This window comes from Dicentrarchus labrax, unplaced genomic scaffold, assembly GCF_905237075.1.
Source record: "Dicentrarchus labrax unplaced genomic scaffold, dlabrax2021, whole genome shotgun sequence".
Lineage (NCBI taxonomy): Eukaryota > Metazoa > Chordata > Actinopteri > Moronidae > Dicentrarchus > Dicentrarchus labrax.
Window position 1 is genome coordinate 750,532 of NW_026136718.1, and position 16,969 is coordinate 767,500.

Below are 16,969 nucleotides of genomic sequence, written 5' to 3' on the forward strand. Positions count from 1 at the left end.
CGTCCTGTGTGTCTGAATAACTGGTGACGACTCAGAGAGGACTCCAAACTGGAAACGGGCCGGTTCATTTCAAAATAAAACACCTACACGTCAGAGTACAGAGTTACAGAAAGGATCCCTACAGAGATAGACCTTTAGTTCAACCACAAACAGCCGTAATATCACTATCACTCTCCACCAGACTCCAGAGACACAAACACTCATTTTACCTTCAGATCATCGTAACTTCATTAAAGTGGACAGAAACAGAATAAAACTCAATAATCACCAACTCTGGTTTGGTCCAAATAAATGTATTATTTTTATGTACTAAATCACTTTTTATCAGCAGACAGTGAACAGGTTGTAGTGTAGCTTTGTTCCTCTGCTGTCTGTGGACTGATCTCTATGTGTCTCTATGTAGGATGAGGGTCAAAGGTTATGACCTTTATGCTCCCGAGTGCCAACAGTGGGCAACACAGAGTCCACAACACAGAGTCCACAACACAGAGTCCACAACACAGAGTCCACAACACAGAGTCCACAACACAGAGTCCAAAGTCAAAGCTAACATTACTGCTAAGCTAGTGGAACATATTGTCTGATTGGGCTTTTAGCTGGATAATGTTAGCTTCCTTGCTAACCTCGCAAATTAAAGGCGCAGTGGTTCTGTGACAGCAGCTTTATACTTTGTGTGCATCGCTAACAGCAACCAATCAGCAGCTGCAGTTCCTCTAACATCCACTAGATGCTGCTGTAATAAAACTGTAGAAGTGAATGAGAACATGTGAATCTGAGCAGATTGTTAAACTATCCTTCCATTCAGGAGATATTAAAGTATTTTTTTGTTGATTTTTGCTGATATTATGATGTTCTGGCTCCAGGGTGGTGAAGGCAGGCTCAGTTTCGTGCAGGCTGATGGGAGTTTGAGCAGGTACGGCACTGCTGTCTCCCAGCTGGAGTTTATGATGTAACGTCCTCAGAGAGCTGCAGGTCAACAGCTTTTTAAAAAAAAACAGCCTGGAGGTAAAAGTGCAGAACAAACAGGTTCACAGGACAGAGAGCAGGTTTAATATCTTCAAAAACAAGTCTGTATCCTCCGCCCGACGTCCCTGATTTTACATTTTACTCTAGAGAACTGTTATGTGCCTCTTATCACAGGCTTTATAAGTTAATATCAGGTTAATATAGGAGTCCTTTAACTTTAAAAAGTCATTTTTGGAGGCCTGAGGACATAAAATGATTTAATATTTCATAAGATAAAATCCAAGATTAGAGTGAAGTCTGACCCAATATTTAAACATCAGGATTTAGTTGATTTCTCCTCAGATAAATTATCATTAACTGGACACTTCTGAATACAGTTTAATGTGTATCTGCAGAACAAAACAACTCTATTAGCTGCTCCACACCACCGTTCCTTAATACACTAATCACCTTAAAAGTTAGAACAAGTGTCACATTATTTGGCCTACAGTTACCTGATGAAACACACCTGTATGATGTCAGAGGATCGTACCTGTCTGCAGGTGCAGCAGATGTCTTCCAGCTTGACAGTAGCTTTGTTATCCTCATTATCATCATCCTCGTCTTTGTATTCAGTGTAATTAGCACAGAGCTGCAGCTGAGAGCGGTGGCCCCCGGGGGCCCCGACACCCGCGGGCCCCGCTTAGTAAACACTCAGGTGAGTCCTGCACTGATCAGGTGCAGGGAGCAGGTACAATGTGTGTATCTTCCAGTCCGGTGGGGACCAAAACCCCCAGAGAGCCGAATGATTTCTGTGTACAATATTCTGGAAAATCCTTGTCATTTATTTCTGTAGCAGTATGTAGCCTAGCTTAGCATAAAGGCTGGTAGCAAGGGGAAAGTGCTAGCCTAGCTCCATCAAAAGAAAATAATCAACCGATTTGCCTTTTTTTATTGTGTCACAGCTATAATAGTAAAAAGGTTTGGTTCTGTTAAAAAACAGCTAAAACTGTTTATTATACGTTGGCTCGGCTTAAAAATAAAACATATTATACATTATATAAACTAGTGCAGTGCCCGTAGGAAGTATGTGTTACTATAGAAAGTGGGAGGTTAAGTAGCTTTTTCATGGATGGCCAAATGAGGTTGTGTTTGAAGGTGGGACGTCAGGGACATTTAGGACATATTATTTAGTCCTGTAAAATAGGCCAGCATACATCAGAGAGAGAGAGAGAGAGAGAGAGATTCAGGGATCCAGCACCAATTCTCCGCACCCTCCTCTGTGTGAAAGTTTCAGATGTGGCGAGGGGGGAAATGTCGCTCCGTCCCTGATTCTCCTCTGGAGGTAGTATCAGGGACGCATTATTTTTGAACCGCCTACAGTGTGAACGGATAAACCGACGGCGCGGAGCGAGGGCGTGTCAGTCAGACAGTCTGATAACTGCACAGGTCTCTCACTCAACTTAATAAAGAGAAATGTCCCACAAAGCAACGTTACAGGACCAAACAACAGTAACGTAGTAACTGTAACTGTCTTTGGAAACAGCTGTCCATGGAGAAGCGTCTGTCCTCCTGTCTGTCCTCCTGCCTGTCCTACCGACTCTTCCGTCACATTTCTGCCCGAAAAACAGCGTCTGTCAACAGCGAAAAACTTGCGCAGTGTTAAAACATTCTCCGTCTTGTGAGTGAGGGAGTCAGTTTACTGCTGGTGATTATTGTGTAATAATTGTGTAATTTAGAGAAAAAAAAGGATCTCAATCACTACACATTATAACAGCATCCATATGATTATAAAGTGTCCGCGGGTTTAGATTGACAGGGGGAGACAACTGGGAAACACCTTCAACACGGGCTCTGCAGTGATTGGCTCTGGTGCGCACGTGGCTACGGTGGCTATAATTTATTTTTTTAATAATTTATTAACGGTATCTTTGTAGTCTAAACAAAGCCGACGTTGCACACCCTTAAACCACACAGCAGCCATGTTACAACTCTCAGGTCAGTCTGATCCTGATCTACAGAGATATTTGAGCCACACACACACACAGACACACACACACAGACACAGACAGACAGAGATTTGTTGCTTTATAGATAGATTATTATTCCTTCACTGTGTAAATACACCGTATGAATCAGTAATATAGATGTGAAACTATAGATCGAGAAATTGAGGTGTGCTTGGTGTTTGTTTATTGCACTTTCAGTGGCTGTTTGTACGCCGCTCTTTATAGCCTTACCGTACATAAATAAATGCAATTATTTTGACCCTTTTGGCTTCCCATAACTGTTGAAAACACATGATTTGCGGAGGTGGGAAGTAATAAAGAACAAACACTTTGTTACTGTACTTACAAAGTTTTTTCAGGTATTTGTACTTTACTTTTTATTACTTTACATTTATGTTTCTGACACCTTTTACTTTTACCTCCCACATTTTTACAGAAATATCGGCAGTTTCTACTCGTTACACTTTAAAAACAGTTTCTTTACTGCAGTTGTAGTGCATTTTAGAGGAATTGTTAGTTTTTAGGGTGCATATTATGCCTCAACAGACGTAGCATCACAAAATCACATTAATCAGGGTGAATCGTGAAGGGTGTCTAACAGTGAGCCCCAGTAGCTTCTGGTACTGCAGGTACACCAGCAGGTCATGAGGGAGAGCTGGTTGTCCTGGAGGAAACTCTCTGAGGGAAACAAACAGACTGAGGAGCAGCTGAGGGAGGGAAGATCAGACGACTGGAGCCGTCGGAGGGAGAGGACGATGGCGGAGTGTCCAGCAGCAGCAGCAGCAGCAGGAGGAAGAGGAGGAGTAGTAGAAGGAGGAGGAGAGGTCAGCCTGCAGGACGTTTTGAGAGGACGGACAGACGGAGCTCAGAGGATGAAGAGCAGCTCTAACATGATCCGAGTGTTCATCAGCTCCACGTTCACAGGTCAGATAATTAATGGCAACCCAATATGAAATAGGGTAAACAGGTGTCAGCTGTTGGCTCACTGGAAAGAACCATAATCAGTATCATTGGTAACATCTGTGTTTACCCTACTGTTTCATGCTTTGAAAAAGGTCTATTACATCAATAATGGTGATTTTGGCCTAGATGTTACGGTCGAACACACGGCTACATTTGAATTGTTTCTTTAATACTAATAACAATAAAATGTGTAAGGTACTTTTTCAGCAACGTACAATCAGAAGGTACTTATGGTCACACCATCTTTAACAAAATAATATTAAAGGACCCTCTGGGTGTTTAGTTACGGTGACGTTTGAGATTGTTGACCTTCCTGCAATGGATAAAATAATAAAATAATTACCACTAGAGATGTTCTGAGACCTGAACTCTGCATAACAACTTATTCTGAGATTCGATCTGAAACGTGTGTTATATATATAATGTATATCCGTATATTACTAATTCTGTATGATTGTTGTACGTCCTGGCTCAGGTTCAACCCTTTGTCAGAGTTGCAGTAGGGCGGGTCATGACTTCGCCATCCTTGGAAAACAAAAGGCAGATTTATTAGCACCAAATCGGGACCCTGCTACCTCGGGGCTAATGAATTCTTCGGCCCGTGTTGCACCCTTCCACTGAGTTTCATTAAAATCGAGCAGTTAGTTCTTCCATATGTGGCATTGAAAACAAGCTGACAGAGTCAAGTTATCAGACTAGAAGGAAAATCTATAAAAAATTGTTTTGATTATTTTAACTAGCCAAAAGGACTTATCTTAGTCTTAGGAACCAATTTTTGAAGCCACGGACACACTTTTCATCGTAGACGTCTTTAGAGTATATTCACCAAAATGTCTAGGAGGAGGTTGTTAAGATAAAATGTCTGGAAATGTAAAAAAAAAAAAAAAAAAAACAAAACAAAATTGCAAAATTTTGAAAATGTATTTTAATCTTTTTATGTGAAAACATTTGTATTATTTTATAATCTATATTATTACATTATTATCTTATTTACAGTTCCAGATTTAAAAAAAAAAAATTTTTACATTAGACATGTACATTCACAGGATATTTTTATAATTTTTATAATATTTCCATGTAAAAAATTCTGTAAAATAAACGGGAAAAACCTGTAAACTTACAGATTTTATGAACATGATACATTTGCCTACTGATTTTCTAGGTCAAATGGAAAGATGGAGGCTTTGATTTTAACTATCGAGCCATTTTGCGACACCAATAGCCGAGACACACGTTATACATTTTGGGCCCTTTCAGCCTCTCATACCCATTAGGGTGGAGACTGAGATTATTGATTATCATTGATTCTTCTGTCTCTGTCTCTGCTCAGATATGAGCAGTGAGAGGAAAGCCCTGCTGGAGAAAGCTTACCCAGAAGTCCTTGCTTTCTGTCGCAATCTGGGGCTGGTGTTTGAGGTCAGTTTAATGTAAACTTAATAAGAACTCCAGTGACTGATAATAAGATAAATATCTGCTGATTGATCTGTGAGGTCACTTCCTGTCCAGGTGGTGGATCTATGTTGGGGGATTCGAGGTGTCTCTTCTGGAGACCACGAGGCCTGTGAGATCTTCCTGCAGGAGATCAGGAACTGTAAGAGGATTTCCGCCGGTCCCGCTTTCATCGTGAGTCTCTTGTTAATTCAGATTCAGATTCTGCATCGTTCAGTTAGTATCACATAGATAGTTGATCTGTGGAGATATTCAGTGGATTTGTAGGTTTTAACTTATTTTGACTGAATTTAGAATTTAATCCTAAATTGAATTTCAGCTCATTCTTCTTCTCTTTATTCATCCACAGGCTCTGCTTGGGAACCGCTATGGCCATCGAGCTCTTCCTCGCCTCATCCCGGAGAAGCAGTTCGAAGCTCTTTTGTCCAAACTTTCCAAAAACCCTGAAAGCGTCAAGCAGCTGAGTCAGTGGTTCTTAAAAGACAACAATGCTGTCCCGCCCACCTACATCCTGCAGCCAATCGAGGCTCACTTCCCCCACTACAGCGACCTCCGACCTGAGAGTGGGCCACAGCGTGACAGTAATGTCCTTTCCTGGCGTCTCACAGAGACCCAACTGTTGCAGCTCCTACGCTCCGCCGCCGCGGATGCAGAGGCAGCCGGTGACATCACAGCCGAGGAGAAACAGCGGTTCTACACATCAGGTCAGAGCCGTCTCAGACAGTCCTCTTTTGTTGTCTCAGAGTTGATCTGAGTTCCTTCTTCTTCTTCTTGTCCACAGTCACAGAACGACAGTTCGAGCACGGTTTGTGGACGGACAATAGCGAACCGTCCTCTCTGCTCTTCGTCCGAGAGATTCCTCGCCAGAGGGTGAGGGATGGTCCCAAACGTTTCGCCAAGTTCAGAGACCTGACCGCCGACGGCCTGCTGGACGCGGAAGCTCAGGGACTCCTCACCGGCCTCAAGTCCCGCCTCTATGCCACGTTCCAGAAAATCCTCAACCTGCACTGCGTGGAGCTCAGCAAAGGAAGCATTGACCCAAAGCGCAAGGAGCACGCTCAGTACCTGGACAGTGTCTGTGAGCAGTTCATCTCGCAGATGACGGCAAGGATCGGGGCAGCAGTTGAGGGAAGGTGTCGGAAGATTCGGGGAAGCACTGAGGAAGAAAGGGAGGAAATTCCACACTGGGTGGTCGAGGAGGTCGGTCGGAACACTGTGATGAGCGCTGAGCTGTGCGGCGGTCTTTACGGCAGGGAGGGGCTTCTGGGTAAGCTCTGTGTCGCCATGTGGGAGTCCACCAACGTCCACCACACCCCCCTGGTGGTGCACGGAGCTGCTGGGATGGGTAAGACGGCTCTGCTGTGCAAACTGGCGCAGGAGATGCGTAGCGTCCTGGATGCCGGGGCAGTGGTGGCGATCAGGCTTCTGTCATCTCGTCATCCTCAGAGACCCGACATCGACCACGTCCTCCGCAGCATCTGCCTCCAGGTCTGTTTGGCTTGCGGTTTGGCTCCACCCTCGCCGCTGACGGCCAACACCCACCAGGAGCTGCTGCAGTTCTTCAGAAACATCCTCACTGAGGTTTCGAAGCAGGGGAACACTCTGCTCATCATCCTGGACGCTTTGGATCAGCTCTCAGACCGACACCGTGCCCACAAACTCCGCTGGCTGCCGGCCGACATCCCACCCAATGTCCACCTGGTGGTTTCCATGGATACCAACAGTGAGGCGTTTGCTAACATGCGGCTGAAGTTGGAGACTTTGGGGAGTTTTTTTGAGGTGCAGCGTTTATCTCGTGATGAAGGGAAGCAGGTCATGGAGTCGTACCTGCGAGCTTCCCAGCGGACTCTGACGAACGAGCAGAGCACTGCCGTGCTGCAGAGCTTTGAGTCGACCGGCTGTCCGCTGCACCTCAAACTGATTCTGTCTGTAGCCAGACGCTGGACGTCCTTCACCCTGCTCACAGACGTACACTTGGGCACCAGCACACAGGAAATGATGTCACAGCTCTTCCTGATGCTGGAGGAGAAACATGGGAAGGAGCTGGTGGGCGGGGCCTTAGGATACATAGCTCTGGCAAGGTGAGAGGATCGTCAAGCAGACGTAACTCCTTAAAAGAGAGCTCAATGCTAACCTTCTGACTCCACAGGGAAGGTCTGCTGGAGGCTGAACTGCGTGATGTCATGTCCCTGGATGATGATGTCATCAGTGAGGTGTACAGGTACTCCCTCCCTCCGACCCCTGCATTGATCAGGATGCCCCCCCTCCTCTGGGCAAGACTAAGACGGGACCTCGAGGATCAGCTGGAGGAGCGCTGGACAGACGGGGTTGCCGCCATCGCCCTCAGAAGCCGGTAAAGAAAGAGATCAATTAATCAGGTCAGAGGTCAAATGTTCGAGTTAAATGTGTGTGTGTGTGTGTGTGTGTACAGGCATCTGTGGGAGGCGGTTTCAGCTCGGTATCTGACATCAGGACGAAGGGGGCGGAGCCTGAAGATCATAGCAGAGTACTTCCTGGGTCGGTGGTCTGGGAAACTGAAGCCGGCGTCTCTGCCGGGCCTCTCACTGCTCCTTTCTGACAGAAAGGTACCAGCGAGTCCATCCTTAATACGATATCATATCACATTATGATATCACGCTAACGGACTGAAGTTGAAGCTAACATGTCCCAGCTGTAACTGTAATCTGACTGTGGAAGTAATTTCCTTTTTGTTCATGGTGTATTCTGTGATGTCACAGGTCCCGCCCCAACCGCTGTGGTTTGCTCCAGGATTGGCTAACATCAGGAAGCTCCAGGAGCTGCCCTACCACCTCCTGCATGCTGGTCTGTGGGACGAGCTGCGACAGGAAGTCATCAGTAAGATGTGGGAGGAGGCTCAGTATTCTGTTAATGTTAATATTAGTATTATGTTAACATAAGTATAACTTTATTACGTTTTAGTGAAGTCCAATGATTTGACATGACACAATTGCTGTGGAGGTACAAGGTGCAGCTGAGTGCTGTAGATACATTGCAGACGTCAATGCTGTCGATTCATATAATAGTAACAGTGATTACATTATTGAAACTCTGTTTCATATGTTTTAGTTAAGTCCAATGATTTGACACTAACTGTTTGATTTCTGGAATCAATCACACATTGTTATCTTCAGTCTTTATTTTGATTATTTATTTGTATTTGCGTAATTTATTTTGAATGGCCTATCAATGGGATTCACTCATCAAAATTTAAAATACTATACATGCTCAAGTTATCAACCCTGGTAGGCAGGTCACTTGCATTTGTCTGTATTTGTTTCCAAACTTTTGAAGGTTTGGCCAGATACAATTAATGGTAAATAATTCTTCAATGCTCAATTGGATTGCAACCAAATTTGTGAATGTTGTAAAATAAAAAACCACATTGCACGTGTGACAATAGCTTCACAATAATACTTACCGTATTTTCCGGACTATAAGTCGGAGGCATCAGTGTGGTAGATACAGGGCAGATGTCAGTGCTGTAGATACAGGGCAGATGTCAGTGCTGTAGATACAGGGCAGGCGTCAGTGCTGTAGATACAGGGCAGGCGTCAGTGCTGTAGATACAGGGCAGGTGTCAGTGCTGTAGATACAGGGCAGACGTCAGTGCTGTAGATACAGGGCAGGCATCAGTGCGGTAGATACAGGGCAGGCGTCAGTGCTGTAGATACAGGGCAGGCGTCAGTGTGGTAGATACAGGGCAGGCGTCAGTGTTGTAGATACAGGGCAGATGTCAGTGCTGTAGATACAGGGCAGATGTCAGTGCTGTACATACAGGGCAGATGTCAGTGCTGTAGATACAGAGCAGGCATCAGTGCTGTAGATACAGGGCAGGCATCAGTGTGGTAGATACAGGGCAGATGTCAATGCGGTAGATACAGGGCAGGCATCAGTGCTGTAGATACAGGGCAGCCATCAGTGTGGTAGATACAGGGCAGATGTCAAGGGGGTAGATACAGGGCAGCCATCAGTGTGGTAGGTACAGATACATTTTGGATTTGAAGAAATTTTTTGCTTCTTTTGTCACATATTTCATCTTATCTTCACCAAAATGGGTGCATAAAAGTATCAAAAGTTTTTTATGTTTGAAAACAGGTCTTATGGGACAAAAGAACCCACTATTTTCACACTCATTTCTTCCACATGAAAAAACTTAAAAATGAAAACTAATTTTAATAATTTTAATTACCTTTAATCACCTTTTTATTGCTCAGTAAATCCAACCAAACTTCAAGGTCTTGATAATTATTGTTTTAATCCAGGCTCTTTCAAGGACATAAGTGCTTGTGATTTATCAGATATCAAATTAATTAATAATTGATCAATCAATTAAGTAGATTTAAGAATATAAGCATGCAAATAAATACTGGTTGGTCAGCAGCACAGGAAAATTAAGCATATTTAAACATTTTAATATAATTTTACAATTTAAATTCATTGATTGATGGATTTGACGTCAGACGTTCTCTGTTATGTTTTTCAGGCAGTGCTGAGTGGCTCTACTGTAAGAGTCGGGTGTGTGGGCTGTCCAGTGTGATCCAGGACCTGGACCAGTGCTCCCAGTACATGGACTGCACTGAGACCAGGCTGGTCCGAGACGCTCTGGTCCTGATGAAACCCAGTGTTGATTTCCTAGACGGTCACATGGGTCAGTTATTCTGTGTCAACATTACATATATGGTTTCCAAGAATAAAAGGTGTCCCTCAGAGTTTTGCTTTTAAAACCAAATTTATATCAAATAAGAAGTTAAGACGCAAGGGAATTGTTTTTAACGTTTTTTTCCAAGATAATTTTTGTAACTTGTAAACAGGTAAAAGAAATCACCTGTGAAATGTTAAAGTTTAAAATATTTAAACTTTAACATTCTGTCTTTTTAAATTTTTGGTTCCACCAAAAAACCAAAAGGTTCCACCTGTAAAAACAAGTGGATTTTTCTTTCTTTCTTTATATTTTTTTTAGACAAATGTAATAATTGATTTCTCCTGGTTCCAGATATGTCTCTGTTCTACACCGAGCTGTTGGCCAGACTCTGCTCCTTGGCCACGCCTTTCCCCTCAGTGATTGGCCGGCTGTGCAGCCAATGTGAGGAGTGGTTACTGACGTGTCCGGAGCCAATCCTCGTTCCTAAGTGCAGTTTCCTGCGGCAGCCAGGGGGGGCGCTGCAACACACACTGACTGGACTGCAGGGAGGTCAGAAACTAAAAAATGACACTTTGACCAGTACCTCCTATTTGTCCAGTATTTACCTGTGGCTGTGTCTCCAGGTGTCCTCTGTCAGGACATCAGTGTGGAGGCGGAGCTTCTGGTTGCAGGTTCAGATGACGGCGTGGTGGCGGTCTGGAGCCTCGCTGACCAGCAGCTCATACACTCACTGCTGGGACACACAGGTCAGTCTGCGCTGATTCAGGGATATTAATGATTCAGTATTATTAATAATAGTTTCCTGTGTATCGGTGTTTTCCAGGGGCTGTTCTGTCCGTCAAAGTGATTGAAAGTTCCGCCCACTGTCTCTCATTGGCTGCTGACGGCTCTCTGAGGAGGTGGAGCCTCACAAACGGCCAACAGCTTCTCTGCATCCAGGAGGCAGTGCCTGTTGACTCCGCCCCTTCGACAGTTCACATCCACCTGTCTGAACCGAGCCAGCTGCTCTTCGTCTACAGCAGTACACAGGTACAACAAATACTAAAGCTACTACCTCTGGCACTGTTATTGCTGCTATTGCTTCTGCTGTCGGTGCAGTGAGTCTAACTCTGTTGTGTAATAAACATTTTGTCTTTAGCAGTTTATTCACTAACCAGCAGGAATACATACGAGCATGCTCTCAGTGCCTGTGCAACATCATAAGATCAGATTCACATTATAGCGTGAAAAGTATTATCACATTTTTCCACGTTATAACCAACACGAAGCCTGTGACTTCAGTAAGATATAATCTAGATAATCAGAGGGTTTGCATTTGACTTCAGTGAACAGGTTTGTGTTCAGATCAGGACTCGCTGTTGTTCCAGGTGAAGGTGTGGAAGCTGGACAGTGTGGAGCTCCTCTGCAGCAGCAGCGCTGACGAGGGGTCGGTAGTTCTGGGAGTTCTGGAGGACTCTGTATTTTCTCTGACGGATTGTGGTGTGGTCACAATATCTCATCCTGTTAGCGGGACTCAAACTGTGGAGACTCAGCTCGAGAACACACAGAGACGTCTGACTCTGGGGAACTCTGTGATGTTACCAAAACACGGAAAAGTGTTTGTGGTTTCTAACGAAGGATTCCTCTATCAGGTAAGTCTCTCACACATCGGACATCCAGTAACTGAGTGCATTTACTCGAGTACTTAAGCACAGATTTAAGGTACTCGAGTGCCTCTCTACTGTCTGCAGGTTTCCAGGACGGGGCGACAGACAGCCGCTGAGTTTCCTCTGGTTCCTTCTTTGCTTTCAGTGACTGAAGAGGAAAAAATCCTGATAGCAGGTACGACTCTGATTTAACTCCCATCCTTCTGTAGTGATTTCTCTTTTTCATTTTCTGATTTGAGTTATTTCACCGTCTCAGGCTGTTGTGCAACATTACTTTAAGTTGTGTTTACAGTGACAAACAGTAACAGATCTTGTAGCACCATTGGCTCGTCCCGTAGGCTTCCTGTACACAGTCCACTGCACATATACTCATTCATTCATTGGTGTTTATGAGGATTTCGGGGAAAAAAATTAAAACAACCTTTTATTTTGTGTTTTGACATCTCAGCTTTCACCATTCAAAGGTTTATATATAGAAGATTCCACTAAACGTTGCACCAGAGTTTCACCAGAGTTTCAGCATCTCAGACCAGAACTGTGTGAAATGCACTGCTAAGCTAACATTAGCTTATCCTAGGGGACAAATTTGCTTAGTGTCCACTAAAAGTTGTTTCTGCCACTGACAAACTCAGATTGTTATTCTCAGTGTCTGACAACGACATAACTTCATTCAAAGTGGACAGAAACAGAATCAAACTCATTAAACCGTCTCTGTTAGTGTTTCCAACAATCACCAACTCTGGTTTGGTGGAAATAAATCCTTAATTCACCGACGTAGATGATAAAAACAGCAGTTTCAGTCGGAGCAGACCGGCTATGGAAACAAACCACAGAGAGGCTGCGATACAACACAGGCAGAGGGAGAGAGACACCATGTGACTCTGTGTCTGTATATAGAGAATATAATGTTAGCTGATATATTAATGTTCATAATCTCATACAATCAGCATTTTTTCAGGTCAAACTCAGAAAACAACAGGATCAACACTGCTGCTGTCTCTGATGTTGACGCTGGTTTATTGAGTGTTTCTGACCTCTGCAGGCAGCGATCGGACTCTGACCCTCTTTAACATCGACAGAGACTCTGTGGACAGATTCCTCGACCTCCAACATGACGACAGCGTTTTGTCCGCCTGCGTCTCGTCAGACTGCAGGCTGCTCGCCTCCGGAGCTGCTGACCAACTCATACGAGTAACAGACGAAACACCAAGAAACAGTAGACGTAGACGGTAGAGTGAGCGCTGATCAGACACAGACACAGGTTCACAATAAAAGTCCTCCAGATGCATCACAGTAAAACCCCACAGTTGTGTTTGTTTGCTTCTTTCTGGCTTTCAGCCTGGAATTATTTTACTGTGAAGCAGCTGCAGGCAAACCATATACCACTGGAGATGGTTTTTATTGCTCTTTATTTTTTCTGAATATTGAAGGGTAGAACAGGCTTCATACAACTTGCAGCTGGAAAATATATGTGAGTTGAATTAAGATCTTTGACAACCTTCACAGTATTTATGTGTTCGTTATTCTGTGTGAATTTTCTTTCTCAGATCTGGTCGGTGACCACGGGAGCGTTGTTGGACACTCTGTGTGGTTCAGACGCACCCGTCACATCAGTCGCTCTGTATAACGACTTCGTTGTTTCAGCCTCGACGGCCGCAACCAGCTTCCAGCTGTGGAGTCTGAAGTACAACACCCACCACAAACCCACCACCCACATCCCTGCAGGCTGCGCCCACGTCACCGTCACTAGAGACGGAGATCAGGTGTTCTTTGTCCGACAGCAGAGCCAGAAAGAGGTCATCAGCTGGAACAACCACACAGGTCAGAGCTTTTTAAACTTTATTGAAACAAGTATTCAAGTTAAGACAGTTGACTCCATGGTTGTTTTGAAGGCAGGCAAGATAAAAAATAAAAGTACCAGTGTTTCTTAACAAAAGGTACGACTCACGTCAGTGTCTCTCTTGAGTTTCTGCAAATAATTTATTTTAAGCATTTTAAAAGAAATCACTTTTTTGTGAATATATGCAGCAATAGCCAAACTTTTTTTCAACAAATATCTCCAAAAAAAAAAAAGGACCAGTATTTTTATTCTTAGTCTACCAGTGTACTGTAAAACATTAATATCTCAGGCTTTTATTTGCTTCAACCACTGAATGCCTTTATTTGGAACAGGCCTTTAATTCCTTTTGTACAAATGTCTTGCTCAACAAAGATGAGAAATAGATAATTTAAATCAGAATATGAATATTAAAAATAAACTGAAGGATTGAATTGTGGAGAATCTAAAGCAGCTTAGAATTTATTTGTCAAAACATGGAGCCACCCCAGGCTAGTAAAGGAGACCTGCTTCTAATAGGGACCCTGCTTTTATTAGTTTTATATCTTTTTATTGGTAGCTTGATTTAAAGAGCAAAATAATACCTGAGGGGACCGTTCATGAAATCATGAACAAAGTTACAGCAACGAGAATAAACATATTTACAATTAAGTTCTCAAGTTACCATCCCTAGCTTGCTTAGTTAATTATGTTCGTCCAAACTGAAAGTAATTCAGAGACAAATCTCCTAGATACAGCCGCTGCCTTTTTTATATCTTCAAATAACTAATTAAAGCCACCAGGGGGCAATAGTGAGAGAGTCTATACTGCAGTCATCCACCAGGGGGAGACAGAGAGAGAGTCTATACTGCAGTCAGCCAGCAGGGGGAGATAGAGAGAGAGTCTATACTGCAGTCAGCCACCAGGGGGCGATAGAGAGAGAGTCTATACTGCAGTCAGCCACCAGGGGGAGATAGAGAGAGAGAGTCTATACTGCAGTCATCCACCAGGGGGCGATAGAGAGAGAGTCTATGCAGTGAGGGGGTCTATACTGCAGTCAGCCACCAGGGGGCAATAATGAGAGAGTCTATACTGCAGTCAGCCACCAGGGGGCAATAGTGAGAGAGTCTATACTGCAGTCATCCACCAGGGGGAGACAGAGAGAGAGAGTCTATACTGCAGTCAGCCACCAGGGGGAGATAGAGAGAGAGTCTATACTGCAGTCAGCCACCAGGGGGAGACAGAGAGAGAGTCTATACTGCAGTCAGCCACCAGGGGGTGAGAGAGAGAGAGAGTCTATACTGCAGTCAGCCACCAGGGGGCGATAGAGAGAGAGTCTATACTGCAGTCAGCCACCAGGGGGAGACAGAGAGAGAGTCTATACTCACAGTCCACCTGGCTGCAGTACGCAGATCGGGGTTGGGCTAAATGTGGGCGGAGCTAAACGTTTGACTCCGCGTAAAACCCACGTTGTAGAATGTAGAATAACGCTTATAATATAACTATATAGTATATATAGATGTTAATACAATTTCAATTTAATTACACCTCTGGGTTTAGGTCAGGATCAGGTCTGGTGCCAAGATGTAGTTCTTTGAGAAAACATGTTTCTTTTCGTATCTTAAATGTAAATACCAGCCTACATAATAATAGTAATAATAATACATACTATTCAATGTACATTTATGTCTCATCTTGTGAATAAAATAATGGTAATGCATTTACATTTTCATGAGCCCTCACAACTTCACATACAACTTCTTACATATATATTTACACTTATATATATATATATATATATATATATACACCATAGCATTTTCCTGAGAGTGACAAACCGTATATATGGATTAAATGTTGATATTCAAATCCTGTTATATGTAAGATGTTCTCCCATCTAATAATTGATATGATGTGTCTGTATCAAGGTCTGAATATGAGCCATGCTTTTTCCCCTCTTTAATGTCGAGGGGGCTGGAGCCTTGGTATCTGCTTACAAGTGCTTCTTGTGCACTCTCCACTCTGTTAGAGCCCATTTATATTTTAACCAAGGGAAATGCAAATTGTGTTTTGGGAAAAGAGTAGATAACTCTTTCAAATACTTACTCAAGTATGAGTAGAAGTAGTTTTGGAAAAGGCTGCGGCCACTACGCTTCATGTCTAACGGCTACTTCTACTTGAAAATTGCAAAAAAAACTACCACCTACCACCACCTTAATGTTATTATTTATACGACTGACATAAACATGAGGCCTTTGCACGTTGCTTGCATGAATAATTTAATTATCAACTTGGTGGTTTCTCCATAAATTAGTTTATAATTTACACGAACAGAAAACGGCAACTTACCTCTCGGCAGAAAAGCACGCAATTATGGACTCAGACACATTCTTCCTCTTCCGGTTGCTATTGGCCAAGTGTGCGGAGTCAAACATTTAGCTCCGCCCACACGTTGAGCCACTCCTCGATCTGCGTACTGCAGTCGGCTCAGGGGGAGATAGAGCGGGGTCATTGCGTGCAGTCGAGAGAGGGTCCTTACTGTCAGCCACCAGGGGGAGATAGAGCGAGAGAGAGTCTATACTGCAGTTCGCCACCAGGGGGAGATAGAGAGGGTGTGAAACCTCTTCCCGGGTATCCCTGCAGGCTCTCTATCGCAGCGTTTCCCGCTCTTGGCGGAGGTTTGCTGTCTGGAGGTAGCTCAGCACAAACGGCTGTTGCTGTGCGGTCTGACCACCGGCACCGTCCTCATCTACCCGCTGGCTCTGCCCGAGGAGACGCTCTGCATCCCCCCTCCAGAGAGCCTCTCCAAGGTGCTCTGCCTGGCCGTCAGCCCCCAGGAGAAGCACATGGCGGTGGCCTATGAGGACTCTGTGAGTCTGTTTGAGATCACCACCAGAGACAGCTTCCCCACGGTGGAGGGGCCCCTGGAGGGGTTCCCCCTGTCCCTCCTCCACGCCCCGCTGTCCTCCATGGCGCTGCTGTCCGACCGCAGGCTGCTGTACGGGACGAGCTGCGGTGAGGTGAAGCTCTACAAGTTCAGCAGCGGCAAGAGCTCCGATCTGGAGTCTCATCGCAGCAGAGTGACCTGTGTGAGGGCCAGTAACTGGGGGAACCACGCTCTGGTGGGCTCCGAGGACGCTGTTCAGAGGCTGTGGGCCCTGAACCCGGTGGTCCTGGACCACACTATGGAGTACAAGGTCGGAGCTACAGTATATCATCATCTGTTAAATGTTTATATATGGATTATAAATGCTAACTGATGGATTCATAATGATGGGTAATGAGAGTTTACTTTCAGGGGTTTTTCTTCGAGGGCGTCCTCTCTGCTGCTTTCTCTGACAGCGACCAGTTCGTCTTCACAGGATCTCAGGACAGAACCGTCAAAGTCTGGGACGTCGCTACAGGTGTGCCTGTGGACTGATTTCGTTAGCTTATAAATGGAGTCCGCTAACATGTACAAACGACCAACACCCACCAC

The 16,969-nt window shown here is 44.4% G+C and overlaps 1 protein-coding gene across 1 annotated transcript in view; it reads left to right on the top strand.

Annotated features, from left to right (window-relative positions):
- Window positions 1-3,583: 3,583 nt before the first annotated feature.
- nwd1 (NACHT and WD repeat domain containing 1) overlaps window positions 3,584-16,969 on the top strand; it is a 14,921-nt gene continuing 1,535 nt past the window's right edge. The window contains exons 1-18 of the mRNA XM_051375590.1: window positions 3,584-3,878; window positions 5,248-5,333; window positions 5,424-5,540; window positions 5,716-6,070; window positions 6,148-7,447; window positions 7,516-7,719; window positions 7,798-7,951; window positions 8,105-8,222; window positions 9,871-10,035; window positions 10,381-10,578; window positions 10,653-10,775; window positions 10,853-11,058; window positions 11,397-11,660; window positions 11,760-11,850; window positions 12,718-12,866; window positions 13,223-13,496; window positions 16,135-16,688; window positions 16,790-16,895. Coding sequence (XP_051231550.1) covers window positions 3,599-3,878; window positions 5,248-5,333; window positions 5,424-5,540; window positions 5,716-6,070; window positions 6,148-7,447; window positions 7,516-7,719; window positions 7,798-7,951; window positions 8,105-8,222; window positions 9,871-10,035; window positions 10,381-10,578; window positions 10,653-10,775; window positions 10,853-11,058; window positions 11,397-11,660; window positions 11,760-11,850; window positions 12,718-12,866; window positions 13,223-13,496; window positions 16,135-16,688; window positions 16,790-16,895 — 4,744 coding nt within the window. The 5' untranslated portion in view covers window positions 3,584-3,598. The remainder of the gene's footprint in view (window positions 3,879-5,247; window positions 5,334-5,423; window positions 5,541-5,715; window positions 6,071-6,147; window positions 7,448-7,515; window positions 7,720-7,797; window positions 7,952-8,104; window positions 8,223-9,870; window positions 10,036-10,380; window positions 10,579-10,652; window positions 10,776-10,852; window positions 11,059-11,396; window positions 11,661-11,759; window positions 11,851-12,717; window positions 12,867-13,222; window positions 13,497-16,134; window positions 16,689-16,789; window positions 16,896-16,969) is intronic.